This window comes from Belonocnema kinseyi, chromosome 5, assembly GCF_010883055.1.
Source record: "Belonocnema kinseyi isolate 2016_QV_RU_SX_M_011 chromosome 5, B_treatae_v1, whole genome shotgun sequence".
Lineage (NCBI taxonomy): Eukaryota > Metazoa > Arthropoda > Insecta > Hymenoptera > Cynipidae > Belonocnema > Belonocnema kinseyi.
Window position 1 is genome coordinate 117,080,500 of NC_046661.1, and position 19,072 is coordinate 117,099,571.

A 19,072-nucleotide genomic window follows, 5' to 3' on the forward strand; every position below is an offset into this window, starting at 1 on the left:
CGCATACTTTGAATAAAATATTTGTTATCATTCTCTTGAAATAAATCTGTTTTTTTCTTGAAAAAATACCGGTTTCATATGTATACACCTGGTATATATATAAAAAGATTATATGCTAGAATTAAAGCGTATATAAAATTCTTAGGCTTACTTCCCAATACCGAACATCGAGGAAAAAGGCTTTACATATTTAAATAAATATTTGTACTAAAACGTATAGCGTCATACATTTTTGAAGCGTAATAAATCATTTGACGTTGAATGTTTCCAAACAAAACATGCAGGAGGAAAATTTCAGTCTATTCAGAATACGAACTACTTTAAATACATTGAACAAGGGCAACGCTGATTACATTGGGGGAAATTAACATAGCTTAAAACACATTCCTGTTCATCGCAGATATACGAGAATATTCTCATGTTTTCTACAAACAAAGACAGTTTATGACAATTTTACCGATAAATACGAGAAACCGTTTGGGATTTAGTTAGTGGAATGCCTAAATTCACACTTTTTAAAATCTAAATATTAATGTGTATAATTCATTAATCGAGAGCAAATTAAGTCTATATTTTACGATAACTCGAAGATTTGTGTAGAAGTACTCAATTTTTCTAAAATTCTTCAAATACTTGTACGACATTTTGTGTTTGATTGTCAGCCGACAGAAAAGTTTTGTTTCCAACAAATTCTAAAAATATATCACTCATTTTTTGTAAAGTATTGCACGAAATTTTAAAAGCATTTCTGTATTTTTATAATTTTATTTCGTTTTCACAAGTTTCGAGTTTTGTTAATTCTCCGCATATTTCTCACAATTTAAAGTCTATGGTATTAAAAATTTTTTTTCCAGTTATGGAATTTTATTTCCTCTAAAAGAGTACTTTCTACGTTTATAAATCAAGAAACTAATTATATTATTCACCATATTATATTTTTTCTATCAAATTAATCCAAACAGTAAAAATGCCATTGAGGTGCGTTATGTCCCCAATGCAATTTCCAAAACAACAGTTACTTTTCCGCTGTTCCAACAGCGTTAAAATGCTTTTATTACAACGCAAAGATTATACCTCTTTATTATTTGCAAAAAAAAGGAGGTTGTCATTATCCAAATACCACAAAAAACGTCGTGATGATTTCCTGAAACTTAATTGCAATGTAAGACCGGATTTCTTGCATTTTACAGCTGTAAAAAATGGTGCATAAGTCTCTGCCGCACTCATGAATATGACGTTCGTAGGCCTCATTGTATCGGGACAAGCCACACCTCCTGATAGTGACGTATCTCAAAATGTTCAGGGCCCTAATTTTTGACCGGTCGTTATAGATCAGTTAATTTTTGTGCATACACGGAGTAATAATGAGACCGATCTCCGTAGATGTGTTATGACAATGGTAACTGTTCCCTCATTACCAAGCTCAGGTATTTCAAACCAGCACTCTAGACTATTCGCGCATGCATATTGTGATCTGCTAATTGCGCATTTCCACTTGTGACGTCATTTTAAAATGTCCGAACACCTCAGGGATAACAAAGCATTGTATACATTGAACCGTGTGTATTATCTTAGTTAAAGAATTTTGTTTATTGGCTAACAAAAAATGTTTAGTGAATTCTTTCTGAGTTTATCTCGTGAAGTGAAGGTCCATTATTGTGATAAACTGTTTTACGATGCCGGATTTTTTGAAAAAGTGAAGTGCAAGAAGGTAGATGACAAAGCTGTACCCACGAGATAACCTAAATTTTGGCAAGGAATCTAGCCCGGATTGTTTACATCGGTAAAATCAGCTGCATATCCTACCTGATAAATGATAGAGAGAAAAAACTTGTCGGAAAAGATTGATTCCTTGTAATCCACTGATATATTGCCATACATGTTTTTAAAACGAATTGTCATGGGAAGGCTGTCAATTAACCTAAACATTCTAAACTTTCATATTACACAACAATTGTCAAAGTGAACACTTTTTTCCTCTATATTAATTTTTTTTATTTAAAACCGGAGTACTGCTAAGTATTTAAAAATATTAAATGCTGGTATTTATTAAGTAAAATGAGGCAATTGAATTTAGAGGATAGAACTTGATTGCTACAGCCTGGTGTAAAATGTATTAAATTTATCTTACCTGATATAAACTGGTTTGAGCAAATTGTTCGAAAACTATATTTTTCCCTGAAAAGTGTACGCTCCACTCGATCTGGCAAACTTTTTGCTTGTTTCTATTAAAATATTTGCACTTTTATAAAATGATATTCCACGGTCCCTTCCGTGCTTGTTCGTACAAAATCACAATAAAACACGAAAGAACCATTAAAAAAACAATTAATTGATCCTCGAAAAGTACATTGCAGGCGATTCAATGTATAAAGTACGAGTGCTATCCCTGAGGTTTTCGGCCATTTTGAAATTGTATGGCTTAATGGAAATACTTCATCTCGATTTCTCCCGCGAGAAGCGTGCGAGTAAGCGCCAGTCAGTGGTATACAGCCCAATCCGACCGACCCGAACTTTGCTTAGGCGCTCTGGCTAAATTTTGATGCCAGCCGTGAACTAATCCGCTGGTTGCGCTGCTGCGCTTCTTGCTGCCAAATGCATTAGTTATAGAATAAATATAATGAAATAATTAATAAAAGAGTATTTTATGGACAACAAAGGGACTGAAAATTTGTATAATATATTCGCAGATATATAACCATTATTTCAAATATGCAAAATCTATTAACACTTTTGAAGATATGAAAAAATAATGCGTAAACCAGTATACGTTTTCCGAAAGAAGTTTGGAATAAGTGTTTAAGATCCTTGATAAAAAAAATATATCTGTAATATAAAATCCATTTTTAGAAATATAAGGATAGAAAAAGAAAATTAAATAATAATAAAAAATTAAATCTTATAAATTTTAGTTAATCGACTCCAGAAATCAAAAGGAAAATGTAAAATAAATTTAAAGTGTAGTATTAATGAAAGACGAAAAATAGGATTTATAAATAAGTAAAAGTTAAAAGTGAGAGTGTGATACATAATTGAAAAGTTAGACTTTGATTCAATTTTTTTCATCACTGGCACAATTACGGATTTTGAATTAACTTAGAAATTCCTTTAACAAATAAAACGATAGATGCTTTTATTTTTAATAAATATGAAATATAAAAAACAAATGGCAGAATTATGAATTTGAGTTTTCTGAAGGCATCTCAGTTAATTGTGAGATAATTAATTAAAGCAATTCCTGATGGCATTCGTATTTTTTTACAACTAATGAGAAATATAGTCTTAATGTTACCCTTCATGAAACATTATTACAGAAAAATCATTATAAGCCTAACTATAATCATTTTCCTATAATTTTTTCGCTATTATAGGAAACATTATAGAAATTAATGATAGAAATTAATAGTATTAAAATTATAAAATACTGAGTGCGAAAAGTAGAGGATAGTATGAAATTTATTTTGAACTACTCAACCAAATTTAATACATTTATCTAATGAATAAGTTAAAAAAATAATGCGTATTATTATAGTTAACCATGAAAAAACTAATAGTCTGCAACCACATTACATCCGATGGTGACATTTATGCTGCAATGGTATTCAATTTATACGAAAATTTGCATGAATCTGCATCATGAAAATAATTAATTAATTTTACTAATGTATACGCCACCAAGAAGCGCAGCAGAGCCACTAGCAGATTAGTTCACGACTGCCACTAAACTATAGCCAGCGCTTTTTTTCGCGGTCGAATGCGGCTGGTGGTGCAAGATCGCGGATATCTTTGATATGCGCAGTAGTGATACCTGCACTGTAAAAAATATTTCTTGTAATTTTACCACTTTCAGAGAGGGACGTAATATTTACTATTCCAAAAGAAGCGTTTTTATGGGAAAAAATTTTAATCTGCCTTCAGTTTGTAATTTAGCTTTTAGGTTATGCGATTATACAGTTCACTTTGTAAAAGTACAAATGAGATGTATATTTGTAGGTTATGGTATTCTTACTGGAAATTACTGCCATATTCCCAGAAATGATTGTATTTCTACAATAAATTGCAAATATTCTACTAAAATCAGAAATATTACAAGAACTATTAAGAATGTTTAAAAATAATAAAATTTTATTCAAATTAATTTAAATCTTATAAGAAAGCCAACAAAAACACATTAATACTAATTGCTGGGAACTAAGAAAATAGCATTTACTTCGAGTTTATAAAAATTAAATTGGATCGAAGGCGGCGTCTTCCGCATGCCCATTAATGTTAATAGCAGGGATTTCGTTAATTGCATTTTTGGTCATTTGTTTCATGATGTAATTTTTTCCGAAAACGATTTTATTATAAAACCAGAGCTGAATAAAACAGCACAATATGACACAACAAAAAACGTTTCGACAAACACACGTGCGCGCAGTTATGGCTGTTGTGGCGAATAGTTGACGATTCCCGAGTTCGCGATTTTTACTTTCCGCTTTCAGCCTGAGCTCGACTTTAATTTTATTATCGACGAACTTCATAATTTTTCTATTTATGAAATGTTCCTTCAGCAATATTTTTGTACATTACACACATATAATTATTCTATTTAGTCTATAAATGTAAATAGAATATGTACGTATAAAAATAATTAAATTCATTTTTATGATTTTTACCATTTTTAAGAATACTTTTACAAATATTGCACGGCGAAAGTGTTTAAAAAAAATGTTTTTCAAATAAAATAATTTTCAAATAGCTCTGGGTAAAAAATAATAATCTTTAAGATGTTTTATTACCTTCTGAATAAAAAATAATGAGCGAAAATCGTAAACTTCACAGCTTTTAGACGTAAATCCCAATGCGTTTCTACTAACCACAACAAATCATTATTCATGAACAATGAAATTAAACATATCATTATTTGTGTAATTTTTAAATATCCGAAAAGAAAATAGTATAAATTTTATAACATTTTTTATTATACAGGGCTTCTAAAAAGTCCCGGGACGGTTGGATATTTCTTCAGGTAAAATATTTTTCAAAAAAGTGAAGGTCATTCCTAAAGTAAATTTCAACGAGGAATTCAATGATGACCTTCATTTTGACCTTGAAGTTGACCTTCATGGCTTTTTGAAGGTTAAGTTTGTTTTTTTAAATGGAAACCTCCTTTTTTACATCTTCAATCGATAGAGCGGAAAATTCTACGTTCAGGTACGTACCCAAGTCATAGGTCAATTGTAACGGTCAAGGTCAGTTAGAGGTTATTTGAAATTAACCAAGTTTTCTAAGAGGTCAGTGTAAATCCATTGGTCAGCTCTGTATTGATCTTGGTTACAGCGTTTTGAATATTGTGAAATCATAAGGAAATTTTTCATTAAAAGTTCCAGGTGTTCTGGTGAGAGTTCTGTTCCTCCCCGAAGAGTTATACAGTCCTATACCATCTTTCGATACCTAAGGCGATACCATAAGTCCTATACCGTTTTTCCATACGTATTACGAATCGAAACTAAATTTACGTATTACGAGTACATAGTTACTATCTTTCGCTAAAAGATTATTATGGCGCAAGCTAAACTTTCGGAACGAGAGAGGGTATCTGTATTAATGATGCTTGGTTGGGGAGATCGAGTTCGATCTTATGATCAAGTTCGTTTGCTATTTAATCGCACTTTTCGTAATGGAGAAGGGTTATATCCTGTCTCAAAATCAACAACTGAAAGGACTGTAAGGCGCTTTATGAATCATGGATCTATCAAGGACCTTTAGAGAACTGGTCGGCCAAAATCTGCAGAATCTGAGGAGATGCAGATGGGCATAGCCCAAGCATTTGTTGAAATCGCACACCTTATAGTTTACGTCGAGCTAGTGATAAGCGTGACGTTGCTCCTGAGACAGTGCGAAATATTTTAAAAAGCATTAATTTCCAACCTTACAAAGTTCATCTGGTACAAGATCTCAATGAAGACGATCCTGATCATCGGGTTGAATTTTGTGAGATTATGATAGACAGAATTGATAGAGATCCTCTTTTCTTGTACAATACAGTATTTTCAGATGAATCTACTTTCACTTTAAAAGGTGAAGTTAACAGGCAAAATTGTAGATATTGGTCCGACACAAATCCTGATTGGATGTTGGAGAGTCACACACAATATCCACAAAAGATTAATGTTTGGGCCGCTATCTTGAATGATACATTGATAGGCCCTTTCCTCAACGATGGTAATCTCAATGCCCGTGCATATGAAGAGCTTTTTAGAAACCAAATTGTACCAAGAATAAGGGAGATTACAGGCGATAATTTTTAAAATATTTGGTTCCAGCAGGACGGATAAGCGGCTCATTACGGTAGGGAGGTTCGAGCATATTTGGATACTCAGTTCCTTCAAAGGTGGATTGGAAGAAGGGGTGAAATCGAGTGGCCTGCTAGATCTCCTGATCTGACGCCTCTCGACTATTTTCTTTTGGGTTATTTAAAGAACAAAGTATACTCAACTCAACCGCAAAGCTTAGACGAATTGCAGAATCGAATTCTGCAACAGGCTACTTTGATTGACAGGGAGATGACTCGTAATGCTGTAACTCAATTTTACAATCGCATAGCTTTTTGTCATGAAGCTCAAGGTTTTCAGTTGGAACATCTTCACTGAAGAATGTTTGAAGGCTTGGAAAAAGCCTTGAGATCATCACCAAGATTAATACAGATCTCACCAATGAATTTCTGGTTGAAAGTTACTTCAGGAATTGCACTGACCTCTTGGAAAACTTGGTTAATTTCAAATAACCTCTAACTGACCTTGAACGTTAAAATTGACCTATGACTTGGGTACATACCTGAACGTATAATTTTCCGTTGTATCGATTTCAGATGTAAAAAAGAGGGTTTCCATTTTTAAAAAATCGACCTTCAAAAAGCCATGAAGGTCAACTTCAAGGTCAAAATGAAGGTCACCATTGAATTCCTTGTTGAAATTTATTTCAGGAATTACACTGACCTCTTGGAAAATTTTGTTAATTTCAAATAACCTCTAACTGACCTTGAACGATACAATTGACCTATGACTTGGGTACGTACCTGAACGTAGAATTTTCCGTTATATCGATTGCAGATGTAAAAACGGGGGTTTCCATTTTAAAAAAACAAAGTTGACCTTCAAAAAGCCATAAAGGTCAACTTCAAGGTCAAAATGAAGGTCACCATTGAATTCCTCGTTGAAATTTACTTTAGGAATGACCTTCACTTTTTTGAAAAATATTTTACCTGAGGAAATATCCAACCGTCCCGGGACTTTTTAGACACCCTTTATTACATAATATATATAACATAATATTTATTTTATTCATCAATTTAAATTCATTTTGTATTTTCAAATATTTTAATGAACAAATTCTGTGTTTTAATGAGCACAATGTGCTTCCTTATTTATTAATATCATGTGTTATTTCAAGTTCAAGAAATGAACCTTGTTAAAATGATTTATAAAATGGAGGGAAATATGCTAATGTTAATTATAAGTAATCTTGGAAAAGAACTCGAGGTAAACTTTTGAAAATAATATTTCAGGTTTTCTTTATTTGACAATAACAATTTAAGGTTTTTCTTTTTCTCTGTAGGTAAAAGTTGCAATTCTTATTTAATTAGAATTCTGTATCGCTTATTGTACCCCTTAAAAGATTTTATGAAAATCGCATTGGTACTTTTCATTTTAAAAAATTATTTATAAAAACTTATTGTTTCCAAAAATAAAGATTTTATAATCCCTAAATAAATTTTTTTATCTAAAAACGTATCGATGAGATTTTCGAAGAATCTTTTCAGCAATAAAATATGCACTACAGCATTAGGATTGTATAATCGCTTTTTTTAAACAACCATTTTTTTTTAATTCTGCAAAATAAAAAAAATGACCTGGAATCTTCCAGGAAATAACTTTAAATTTTCCTAATAATCTAGACAATATTGTTTGAATTTCTAAAAACCTTTCCAAATTAAAAAAAAAAACATTTTTTACAAAATTGTAAAAAATCTTGAATTTTTAAATAATTTTGAATCTCCCCAGGCTTATTGTCCGTTTGGTAGAAAAATAAAAAAATATATATATATGAAATTAAAAAAAATTATAAAATTTACAAAAGGTACTATCAAATTATAAAAAATTTATAAAATTTCACCCACGATAAGCTTGATTCTATTTATTACATTACAGTCATCAAAAACTGTAGAATAATTTATATCTTTATTACATTATTCTTTAAAAGACATACTTCAAACATTTAAAATGAAAACAAACGTTTATTAATAATTCTTTTCTGTAGATTCGATTAAAATAATTATGATCAATAATTCAAAACCTAAATGCATTGATAGACGAGAATAAATCAATTTAAAATTGATAAAATAGCAATTTGTAAATTATTTCAATAACTTGGTTCCTATGTTGCGATTTCTTATTTAGAATCAGATCCTTTAGTTCATGTTTAATTTAAAAAAAAGTATAATGAAAATTCCCTTTTTGTCCTAAATCTTACGCTAAATTTCATGAAAAGAATTATGCCGAAAAGCAATTTTTTAAATGAATTCATTGAAATTAATTTAATTTTTTTTAATGCATAATTTTAGTTCATTTTTTTAAAGTTAAAAATATATTAAGATTTTATTTTTTTTTAAGTTAAAAATATATTAAAATATCATTTTTTATTAGCTAAAGTACAAGGACATTCATTTGCATTATATTAAATAATACCCAGTATTCACAGTTGATATTTACAATAAAATAATATTTTGTAAAACAGAAAGACTTCAACAACAAAACGATATACCTACACACTTTATAAGTAACACCATTGCCACACCACTAAAGTTTGATAACGTCCCTTAAAATAGCATTTGCTAATATTTAACAATATTTGGATCATTTGGTGATTTGAAAAATTTAATTTTGTTAGCTTTGTCCTGCTCCCGATTATTTTTTATCCTGATTTACAATCAAAACAAACGCACTTCACGATTTTTGTTTAAAATTTCAACACTGCAGATATTTGATCTAAAAGCAGTTTTTCAGTTTTCTTTCGCTTGGAAAATATCGAAAAGATCACTAAAAAAATTCAAAGATCATTTAACAATGTCAGTAAATTACTTTTAATGTGTTATTAAATTCAACGTTACTATTTTGTTATACATTTACAACGATCATAGACCAACTGCGTAGCTGGCGCCGTCACACGGCCACCGTCAACACCTTGTACATTTTATTTATAAATATATATTTAAAATAAAATATAAAATAAAATATATTTATAAAAGAGATCCAGGGGGCTGCTTTTTGCTTTATTAAAAAAGTGTAAAATTACACGAATTATCGATATTCCTAAAATTGCATACTTTTACAATCGCGAAGAAAATTCACTACGTTAGAAGTAGGACATTTTACTTCCGACTCTCAACGTGATAGACTCAAGAAGTCAAATTGTACTTCTACTACGTTTTTGCTATAGTCCCATGCTAGGAGTGGTAAACTTACAACTTCATTCGCAACCCTAACCTTAAAATTGTATTATCCCTATACTCCAAGTGGTAATTGTACAGAAAGTTTTCCATGTAATTTTACCAATAACAACCGTGAAATTTTTTTATTTTTTACAGTGTGTATTTTTTGACGTCGACACATAATGTAACATAACCTAAAAATATACAGGAAACACTACTGCGCATGCCAGTGATATCTGAGTTTTGGCACCACTGGCGCCAGTGTTTCCATGACAACCGTGCACGTGCATGTCAACCACAAAATCAATTTTTTGTCATTTGGCAAAATTTTTTGCAAAGCCAAGTGAACTGAAATGTAGGAAAGTTAAATATCCAAGTATCCAACTATTGGTATAACCAACTATTTTTGGTTGAAAATTTATATTCTTTTAGTTGAAAATTCATGTATTTTTGTAAAAATTCTTATTTTGGTCAAAATTCGTATTTTGGTCAAAAAATATTCTTTATAGTTTATAATATAGACGGAAACATAACCTCAGTTTTTAGTAGACATTAAGGGCATGTGACACAGCTAAATACCTATATTACCGCCCTCACTTTTTCAGTTCACTGAATGTTTTTTTGAACCTAAGAACTTTTTTTGTGAATAAAATATCCAGCTGAAACTTTGGAAAATGTATTAGAGTACAATAAAGTACGTTTAGGTACTGCATTTTGGTAGGAACTTCACTGAAAATTATTTCATCTTTTTTTTGAACCTCGACATTTTTTGAACGTTGGAACTTTTTTTATACATAAAATATCGATCTCAAACTGTGAGAAATGCAAGAGCCGAAAGAAAACTACGTTTGAGTACAAATCTTAACAATAAAAGATGTAAAAAAGATATATTTCAACTATCAATTGCATCGGCATCAGACGGTAACGTTGTACACGAAAATACGAACCCTGGCGGCCACTAGACGAGGCTGTAGAGGATTCGTATTTTCGTGTTCAACGTTACCGGCTGATGCCGATGGAATTGATAGTTGATATTTTTTTACATCTTTTATTATTAAGTTTTGTGCTTAAACGTGGTTTTCTTTCGGCTCTTGCATTTCTCGAAGTTTGAGACCGATATTTTATGTATAAAAAAAGTTCCAACGTTCAAAAAATGTTCAGTGAACTGAAAAAGTGAGGTCGGTAATATAGGTATTTAGCTGTGTCACATGCCCTTAAACACGGTCACTTGCATGCTTCCCGCGGGAGAAAAAGAGATAGTTCTCAGTGCGCATGAGCAACTGCCATCTATGAAAATGATAAGTATATTCGTATGATTACAATTTTGTTGGCTCTTTATCGATTTCTATGATTTTCTTGCTAATATTAAGGGTATAATTACCTAACTGTTGGGGAACAATGACGATGCTTTGAATAATGGACGAGTCAGGCTCGACTTGTGAAGGTTTGATAAGCAGTTCAAGATTGTCTTTTGCGTATGTGAAGATTTCATCGCGTTTCTTATGCTGTATAGATTTACCTTGGTGCTTTTCCATATGGTCTACCATGTCTTTTTTTTGTGAAAAAGTTCTATCACAATCTGAGCAGCGGAACGCGTTTACACTTGTGTGAATCCTTTCGTGGATTGTTAATGCACCTTTTCTGGTGAAACCTTTGCTGCAAAAGTGACATATGTGGGGTTTTGTTTCTGAATGCGTCTTCAAATGTTGACTCAAGTTGCTCGAACATCTGTAAAATAATCATTTTTCTGAACAAATAACAACATTACTCGAGATTAAAGCAAATAATTTCGAACTAAGTATAGTTTTAAATTAAGGGGCTTGAATTTCATACAAAACTATTAATTTAAATGCTTTCAAATTCGAAGCTTTTAATTTGATTTTAAATTTAGATATATATGAATTTACATATATTCAAAGGAGCGTATGAAATTAAAAATTGTAACATTAAACAATTTAAAATTCAAACTTGGGTATTTTGTTATTTAAATTTTAAAGCCTGATAAGTTCAATTTCAATTTTAATACGGCACAATGAGGCCATCTCCAACTGAGAAGCATTTAAGGGGATTTATAAGAGTTATAAAAAGGAATGTAAAATTATGTCCGCAAATTTGAATATTTTTGTCTGATTTCTTGCATACGTCTTCTAAATATTACTCTCTCGGCTTGGACGAAGCCAGTTTTTAGATCAAATGTTTATATTTTGTTTAATAATCAAATTGGAGGGAACAATAAACAAAAATTGCAGCGACGCTCAGTGTAGCCATGAGTGGATTCTCGCAGCACTCTCCATCGAGCCTCGTACAACTCACGAGGCAAACTTGACATCTACTCACATAATAAGCCTTAATAAATTAATGATCAGTTTTCTAGTTTATTTTGTGAGAAAATCTTACTAAAACAGTTAGTGCTCGATAAAAATTATCATTTTAATTTTGTGCACTTGAATTCCAAATAATGAACATTGAGATAAGATGAAGATGTTCATACTTAATTCAAACAAAAAATTACAAGATTATCGTAAACATTTTTTTTTCTTTTTTTCGAAAAGTCGAAAATTCCAGTTTTGATCTCACAAAAAATGATGAAAACTAAAAAATTAAATTATGTCCTCAAACTGTGCAAGATACGAAAAATAAAATTAATCTACAAAACTTGTGCACCCCAAAAAGATGTATAAATTTGTTATCAATCACTGTTTTATTTGACTACTACTTTTTAATTCATTCGTAAAAAAGCAGCATTAAAAATAACAGACTAAAATTTGGGACTCGGAAACTCAATCGATTTATACTTATGACTTTTTTTCGATAAAAAGAACGTTGCTGTTTAAAAGCCGTACAAGATGAACACAACAACTTGTTGAATTTTTTCGAAACACCGACAATGCAATATTGGTCGTACAAAAATGAATGAAAAATCGACAATTCTACTTTGCGGCCAAACTGCCCAAGATACGAAAAGGAAAATGAATCAGGTACAATTGTGCAACATGCACAGATGTACAAAAGTTCTTCATCCAAAAAAGAGCTACAAATATGCCATTGATTATATTTCGATAGGATGCGCAGTTTTTATTTGAACCGTAAAAAATTTTATAAGTAAAAACAGTGAAATTTTACAAGTATGAATAAAGCGGTTAAAAAATGAGCATAATATGGACAGCGGGTTTTCAAGTATAAATTTTCATGCATTGGAAATATGATATGAAAATTATCTAAAGATTGAAGGCCTACCTGCAATAAAAGTAGGAGCAGTCATTACCAGAATTCGGTGTTTCTTTTTAATTTATTTTTTAGTTTTCTTGCAAATATCAACCAATTTGCCTGAATTCTTTTTTCAATTTCTTCCAACTATGTCAATAAACTAATTCTGCTAATTACAATCGAATCAAGTCATATATTCCTGACACTGAGCGTCACAGCAATTTTTCTCCACTGTTCTCTCCAATTTGATTATTAAACAAAATATAAACATTTTATCCAAAAATCGGCTTCGTTCAAGAAGAGAGAATAATATTTAGAAGACGTATGCAAGAAATCAGACAAAAATATTCAAGATTGCGGACAGAATCTTACATTCCTTTTTATAACTCTAATAAATCCTCTTAAGGGAGCGTACAAATAAAATTATTTTCTAAGGATTTTTTTCAAATTGGAAGTATAGATATTAGAATGTTATCTAAAGCTTGGTGCAATTATAAAAGAGCTGACCATTTCGAAGTTGAGATAGGTAAAATAAAAAATCGCATCTTATGCACGTTAGGCCTACCCCAAGGTTTTGATAATGTAACATATTTTAGCATGACGCCTAGACTGCTATGATAATTTTTTCAAAAAATGAAAAACGATAGAAGGGCACAATGTTGAGGTTCTGTGAAAATTTCAGATTTTTTTCCATTTCGTTTATAAAGTAGAAAATATAAAAGAACCTGTCGGTCGACAGGCTAGACACTTTCACACGCATTCCATTGATCGACATGAAGTAGGAACGTCTTCAATGGTCTCGTATATGTATAATACCTTAAAATGAATCTAAAACAATAAATTTAAATTATGCATTTATGTATCAAAAATGGAAAGAAAGCGACTTTAAAAAGTTCGAAGTTTGCGATCACATGAGTGAAAATGGCCTTCTGTCCGTGATTCACAAGTTAATTTTTCTCCGAAATTTATTAAAAAGGCGGATTTTTAAACCATATGACGAAGGCTGGTGTAGACAAAAACTTCATAAAGTACGAAAAATAAAGAGGCAGCAGTAGAATGTTTTAAATAACTTATTAAGTCGATCTCTGATGTTATTTTGATATTTTTGTATGCTTTCCAGGTTATATAGGTGAAGTCAGCAATTCACTGTTTACATTTTGATCGATTTCTCAAACTGGCGACGAACAACAATAAGCGAATAATTACTAAGCGACCATACTTAAATAACGAAGCAGATCCAAGGGTTGTGTGGGGGGAGGGGGTCAGCCACTCTGTGTAAATCTGCTACGATTCCACTGTTAAAAGGGGAGAATTGGAATGGAGAGGGCCGACAATCTGTAACGTAATACAAATCAACACGAACCTAATTGGCATCATCCAACACAATCTACTTTACGCATGAGGTATCTTAACTGGGCTGAAATCGATTAAATTGCGCCTGTGGTTAACCAGCATAAAAAGACGCATTTTCAAGATGAGTTGGACAAAAAAAGGCTAATTTTTTCTCGAATTAGCATAAAACATGTGGAGGCGTACACAAGACCAAAACAGAAAAGTCCGTCTTCTCAGTGCGTGGTCCAGAAATGCATTTATGTGACAAAATTTGTTCACAGGTGGCATTTCTTACTCTTCGGGAGTTCGACTTCGAGAGAATTGTACAGTGGACAATTAAGCAAAAATTTTTTCTCTTCCATATTAGCAAAACCTTCAATCACATGTTCAAGTTTTAATGTTATGAATTTCAGTTTAGCCTTTCGGCGTCTTTTGTTGAAGATTTGGCCAAGCGAATGAGCCCTTTTAATTAAGTATTTGAGCATTTTGAGAATATAGTCCTTAGAGCACGATTACTTTCTTTATGGTATAAGAAACCGAAGAGAGAAGGATGGGTCAGAGGGAAGTTCATTCAGGAGAATGAACAGTTTTCTTTGTTGCCCCATCACGCATCTTCGGCAATCCCTCTGATTTTGTTAAAAATGCATCCAGGCCTGACAAAGTGTAGACTTTTTGGAGCCAGGTGTACAAGATCCCGAAAACATTGGATTTGAAATAAAACACTAATAATATCATCAGCTTCAAAGAGTTTTACAACAACCGCATAACATCTGAAGAGGAATGTCCATCAATTAATTACGAAGAAGCGAAAAACACTTAGGGATACGAATAACCTTTCCACTGTAGGACCAGATGGTATCAGTAACTGTTGGTGGCAGAAGTTCACTTCTACGCCTCAACATCTGGCCCGCATCTTCACATTATATTTGAAGTTGGAGACGCCCATTCCGCAGAAGCTGGTGCTAGGACGTACTATACTCCTAGTGAAGAAGGGTTACTTCTCCAACTCAAAGAATGAGAGGCCAACAAATTGTTTGAATACGCTGTATTGATGCTTCTTTGAAAAACTACATTTACTATCTCATCTCACCTTCCAGAGGGGTGTCTCTCAAGGCAACACCATGAGACTTCGGGTCTTTTGCATCACACTTCTGTCACTACCTGCTCCACTAGGCTATTTTCCTGGGTACCTCATCGGCTACACTAATCATCGCGAACAGAAGGTCACTCATCTACTTTATATGGATGACCTGAACATTTATGCTTCTAGTTCAAAGCAACTTCAGAGTGCTTTAAATATTGTCCAGAGATTGGTATGGACTTTGGATTGGACAAGTGTGCCATGATTAATCTGAAGCGTGGACAGATTACTGGCGTTCCTGGGCACCCTGAGCTTGTGGACATGTTTTAATAAACATCTTGACACTAGAGAGGCCTATGCATAGGCATGCATCAAAGCCACATTCAGAACGTATCATCAGTGAAAAGTCTTCAAAACTGACGGCGTTGAACAAGGTATCTGCGACTAACATGATTACTGTCCCGGTTCTACTCTACTTGTTTAGGGTGGCATAATGGACGAAGAACAAGCTTACGACCCATGATATCGCCACGCACAAGATCACGCAATGCAGAAAAGCTTTTATATTAATTCGTCCGTTCCGCGATTATACATTCTGAATTTCCAGTTTCTTCATAATTGAATTTTTCTGGGTACAGCTTATATTGTTGCAAATGAAAGAGATAGTCTCCTAAAAATGGTCAAGAAACACGAGATGATTGGCAAAGGAGCGTTCATTCTCACAACCGCGGAGCAAACCACTAAGACCCTTGGCCTCAATTTTAACATCAGAAGTGAGGTAAGTACATTACTTCATCTATATGCGTTTCTTCTAAAAGTCAAAGTAAGGAAAGCAGATGTTAAAAAAGTCCGCCAACAGTTTCTCCACAAGAAAATGCATGGAAACTTTCGCAGGAACGTAGAATTTCCACCTTAGTATGCCGTGGCCGCATTAACGTTAAGAAGTTCCCAGCGACAGGTGCAGAGCGTGTCATGTGAGCGCTTAGTACCTAGAAAACATACTATCTTTATGCCTCACTTACAAGTGGAAAGACGACTCCCGAAAAACATAATACGGTCCTAAGATATCTCTTCTACCATCTTTGTTGGCCTTACGGTGCTGGCCGCGACTCTGTCCTGCTGAAAGCTGCGAGGGAGATAATAGTCAATTGTCCTAAACGAAAAGTGCCAAATTATCTGAAACTGTGATTTTCAGACAGCAGTCTCCATTGCACACTCGACACCTGACATTCTTATCCGAGACTTCGAGAAATGAACTATATTCGTGATCGAATTTTCGGTCCCGGCCGACTAAAACATTGCTACAAAGGAGAAGAATAAGATGTATTTGATATGTACACTAATCTCTAGCTTTCAGTTCAGAGTCGGGGATTTCCTTCAAAAAGCCTTGGAGTGATTTCGGGGGTATCGAAACGTAAACAATGAGGGCTTCCTGTCTCGTTTCCAATTAGAATATATATAATGTCGCAACGGCTCTTGCCCTGCTACCCTGAGAAACTGCGGGTGCCAGCAGTTCTAGGAAGGCCGAGAACAGGGTGACTGAAAGCGAGAGTTAAAGCTAGTCTTTATTGAAGTAATTTATGACCCAAAAACATAAATATTCCGCATAATTGGATTTAAAAAGATCAAAAAGTTTTGTTTCGCATTCATTGTTTGTACTCATGAGATCTACTTTTAAACAAGTTTATCTATTGGAGCATGCTTACGAACTTTCGAATAAGATAATTTACATATTATACATCCAAATATTGAATGTATCTGGTGTTAATGCAAAAATAAGAGACCTCATGCTCAATACTTGCTACAGCGATAATTTGCATTCGTTGGAATATTATTGAATACGATTTTATAAGAAGTAAAAAATATCAGTTTGCAATACTCTCGAGTACTCTTAATCCGATCTTTGAAAAGTGGCTATTCTTATAAAAGTCTTACAAACCTTACCTGTACTGCATGTTGCAAATTTTGCAGGTATATGGGCGTTCTTCGGTGTGGATTTTTTCGTGTGTAAGCCTCAAATCCTTGGACACGAAAGCTTCTCCACAAAATTGACACACATGGGGTCTTTCGTTCGAGTGTATCGACTTCTTGTGATAAGCTAGAGAGCTTTTGCTGGATAATTTCTTACCACATTCGTCACACTGAAAGTTGCATTTTTCACCAACGTGAACACGCTCGTGATTCCGAAGTAAAGTTTGTTTTGAGAATATCTTAGAACATACTTTGCACGACCAAACAATTTTGTCAGCTGATTTTTTTTTTACACTTTCGATGATGTCGTAATCGGTATGCTGCTTTCGGTGTAATTTTAATTCACTCATTGACTTACACTGGCGCTCGCAGACCTATACATACGAAACATTAAAAAAATATTAATTAGAAGGGAATTTTTTTTTAAAAACACCATTTAGATCATATCGATACTTACACTACAAGTATAGAGTCCATCGCCTTTATCATGCCTTTTGAGATGCGCTTTCATATTTCCCCTTCTATTAAACGCAACTCCACAAACAGGACATTTGTGTTTGTTAACTCCATGAGAAAGTTTATGTTGCCTTAATTGAATTCTCTTAAAGAAAGATTTTCCACATTGATCACAAGCATACGGTTTTTTGCCAGTATGCTGATGCATATGTTCGCCCAAGTGAAACCTGACCAAATTTGAACAATTATTTATAAATTACGAAGAATATGTTACCGAAACTTTATTCCAGTTCACCCTTATCCAAATTTGAGATTACCAAAGTGGTATTTATCACATTCTACCTCTTGCAATTTTGTCATTTGAACAGAAAGATTATTCTTTCACAGTGTGCAATATAAAAAAAGCTAAGTGATACACTCGTTAACTTAAAAATTCTAAGACAGAGAATTTAAAACTTTCTCAACCTTGACTTTTTGAAAATCTGCAGAAGTTTCAGGGTAAATATTTCTAAGCTATAACTTTATATCAAACAACTGGGCGTTTTTTGACGGGTGTTCATATATGTTTAAAGACCAAGAAGAACGTACCTAGATCTAAAGGCGCTTCCGCAAATATCACAGACATGTCTCTTCTTCTTCGAGTCCTCCAGATGAATCCTTTTGTGACCCCTTAAATTATTTGAATGTTTAAAGCTCTTTCCGCACAGATCACAAAGGTAGGGTTTATCCGTTCGGTGCGTAGCTGCATGAATATCCAAACTAGACCATTTCTCGTAGGCTTTCTCGCAAATATTGCATTTAAACAAACTCTGACCCACATGAGTTTCTGCCACATGAGTTTGCATCTCTTTTCGAGTATCAAAAATGGTCTGACAGTATCCGCAAGTTCGCTCCATACCAGACGGATCGAATAAGACATCAACTTCATTGAATGATGAATCTAAACAATCCGAACTCTCAGCATTTAGAATGTAGGGTTCGTCTTTTTTATCACAAATTATTTTATGGTTATCGAAAGTTTCTTGTGTTTTGAAGCTTTCACCACATTGAGGACACTCAAAACAATTGTCACTTGCTTCGGGTTCACGTAGGACTTGGAAAAAAGTAGTCAAGCCTGGGTGAACCTATAGAAACAAAAGAGTAACAGAACTGTTTTAGATCAGTAGGATATTCTGAGTTTATCGCCTCAGGGGGGGGGGGGGGGGCAGGGTTAACGATGCAATAATGTAATAGATATACAAGAAAGTAAGGGAATACAAAGTGGACAGAAGAAAGCGATACACTAGGCTGAAAAGTCTCAATTGTAAGTCAAAGCTATAAACGGTATTAATATGCAATTAAAAATCAGAATCCTTCTAAATTATTTGAATGACTTTATTTCTGAAAAGATTGATAAATTAAACACTTTTTAGAAAAAAACATGAAACACAGTATGACCTGCCGGATCTGAACTTGCCGCATCGATATCCGGAGAGGGAAGTAATCTCCACTCTCTACTCATAAACTTCTTCACTAGCCGTGTTAGATAACCGCAAGCGCACAGGGTCGCAGCA

The 19,072-nt window shown here is 33.2% G+C and overlaps 1 protein-coding gene across 2 annotated transcripts in view; it reads right to left on the bottom strand.

Annotated features, from left to right (window-relative positions):
• Window positions 1-20: 20 nt before the first annotated feature.
• LOC117173332 (zinc finger protein 2-like) overlaps window positions 21-19,072 on the bottom strand; it is a 29,569-nt gene continuing 10,517 nt past the window's right edge. Inside the window, exons 3-7 of one of the 2 annotated variants that reach the window (XM_033361829.1) lie at window positions 18,108-18,643; window positions 17,521-17,746; window positions 17,037-17,437; window positions 10,854-11,200; window positions 21-1,307 (exon numbers count right to left, since the gene is read on the bottom strand). In XM_033361829.1, the coding sequence (XP_033217720.1) occupies window positions 1,300-1,307; window positions 10,854-11,200; window positions 17,037-17,437; window positions 17,521-17,746; window positions 18,108-18,643 (1,518 nt within the window). In that variant the 3' untranslated portion in view covers window positions 21-1,299. Of the gene's footprint in view, window positions 1,308-10,633; window positions 11,201-17,036; window positions 17,438-17,520; window positions 17,747-18,107; window positions 18,644-19,072 lie in introns of those variants that run through there. The other variant, XM_033361828.1, reaches the window with a different exon arrangement.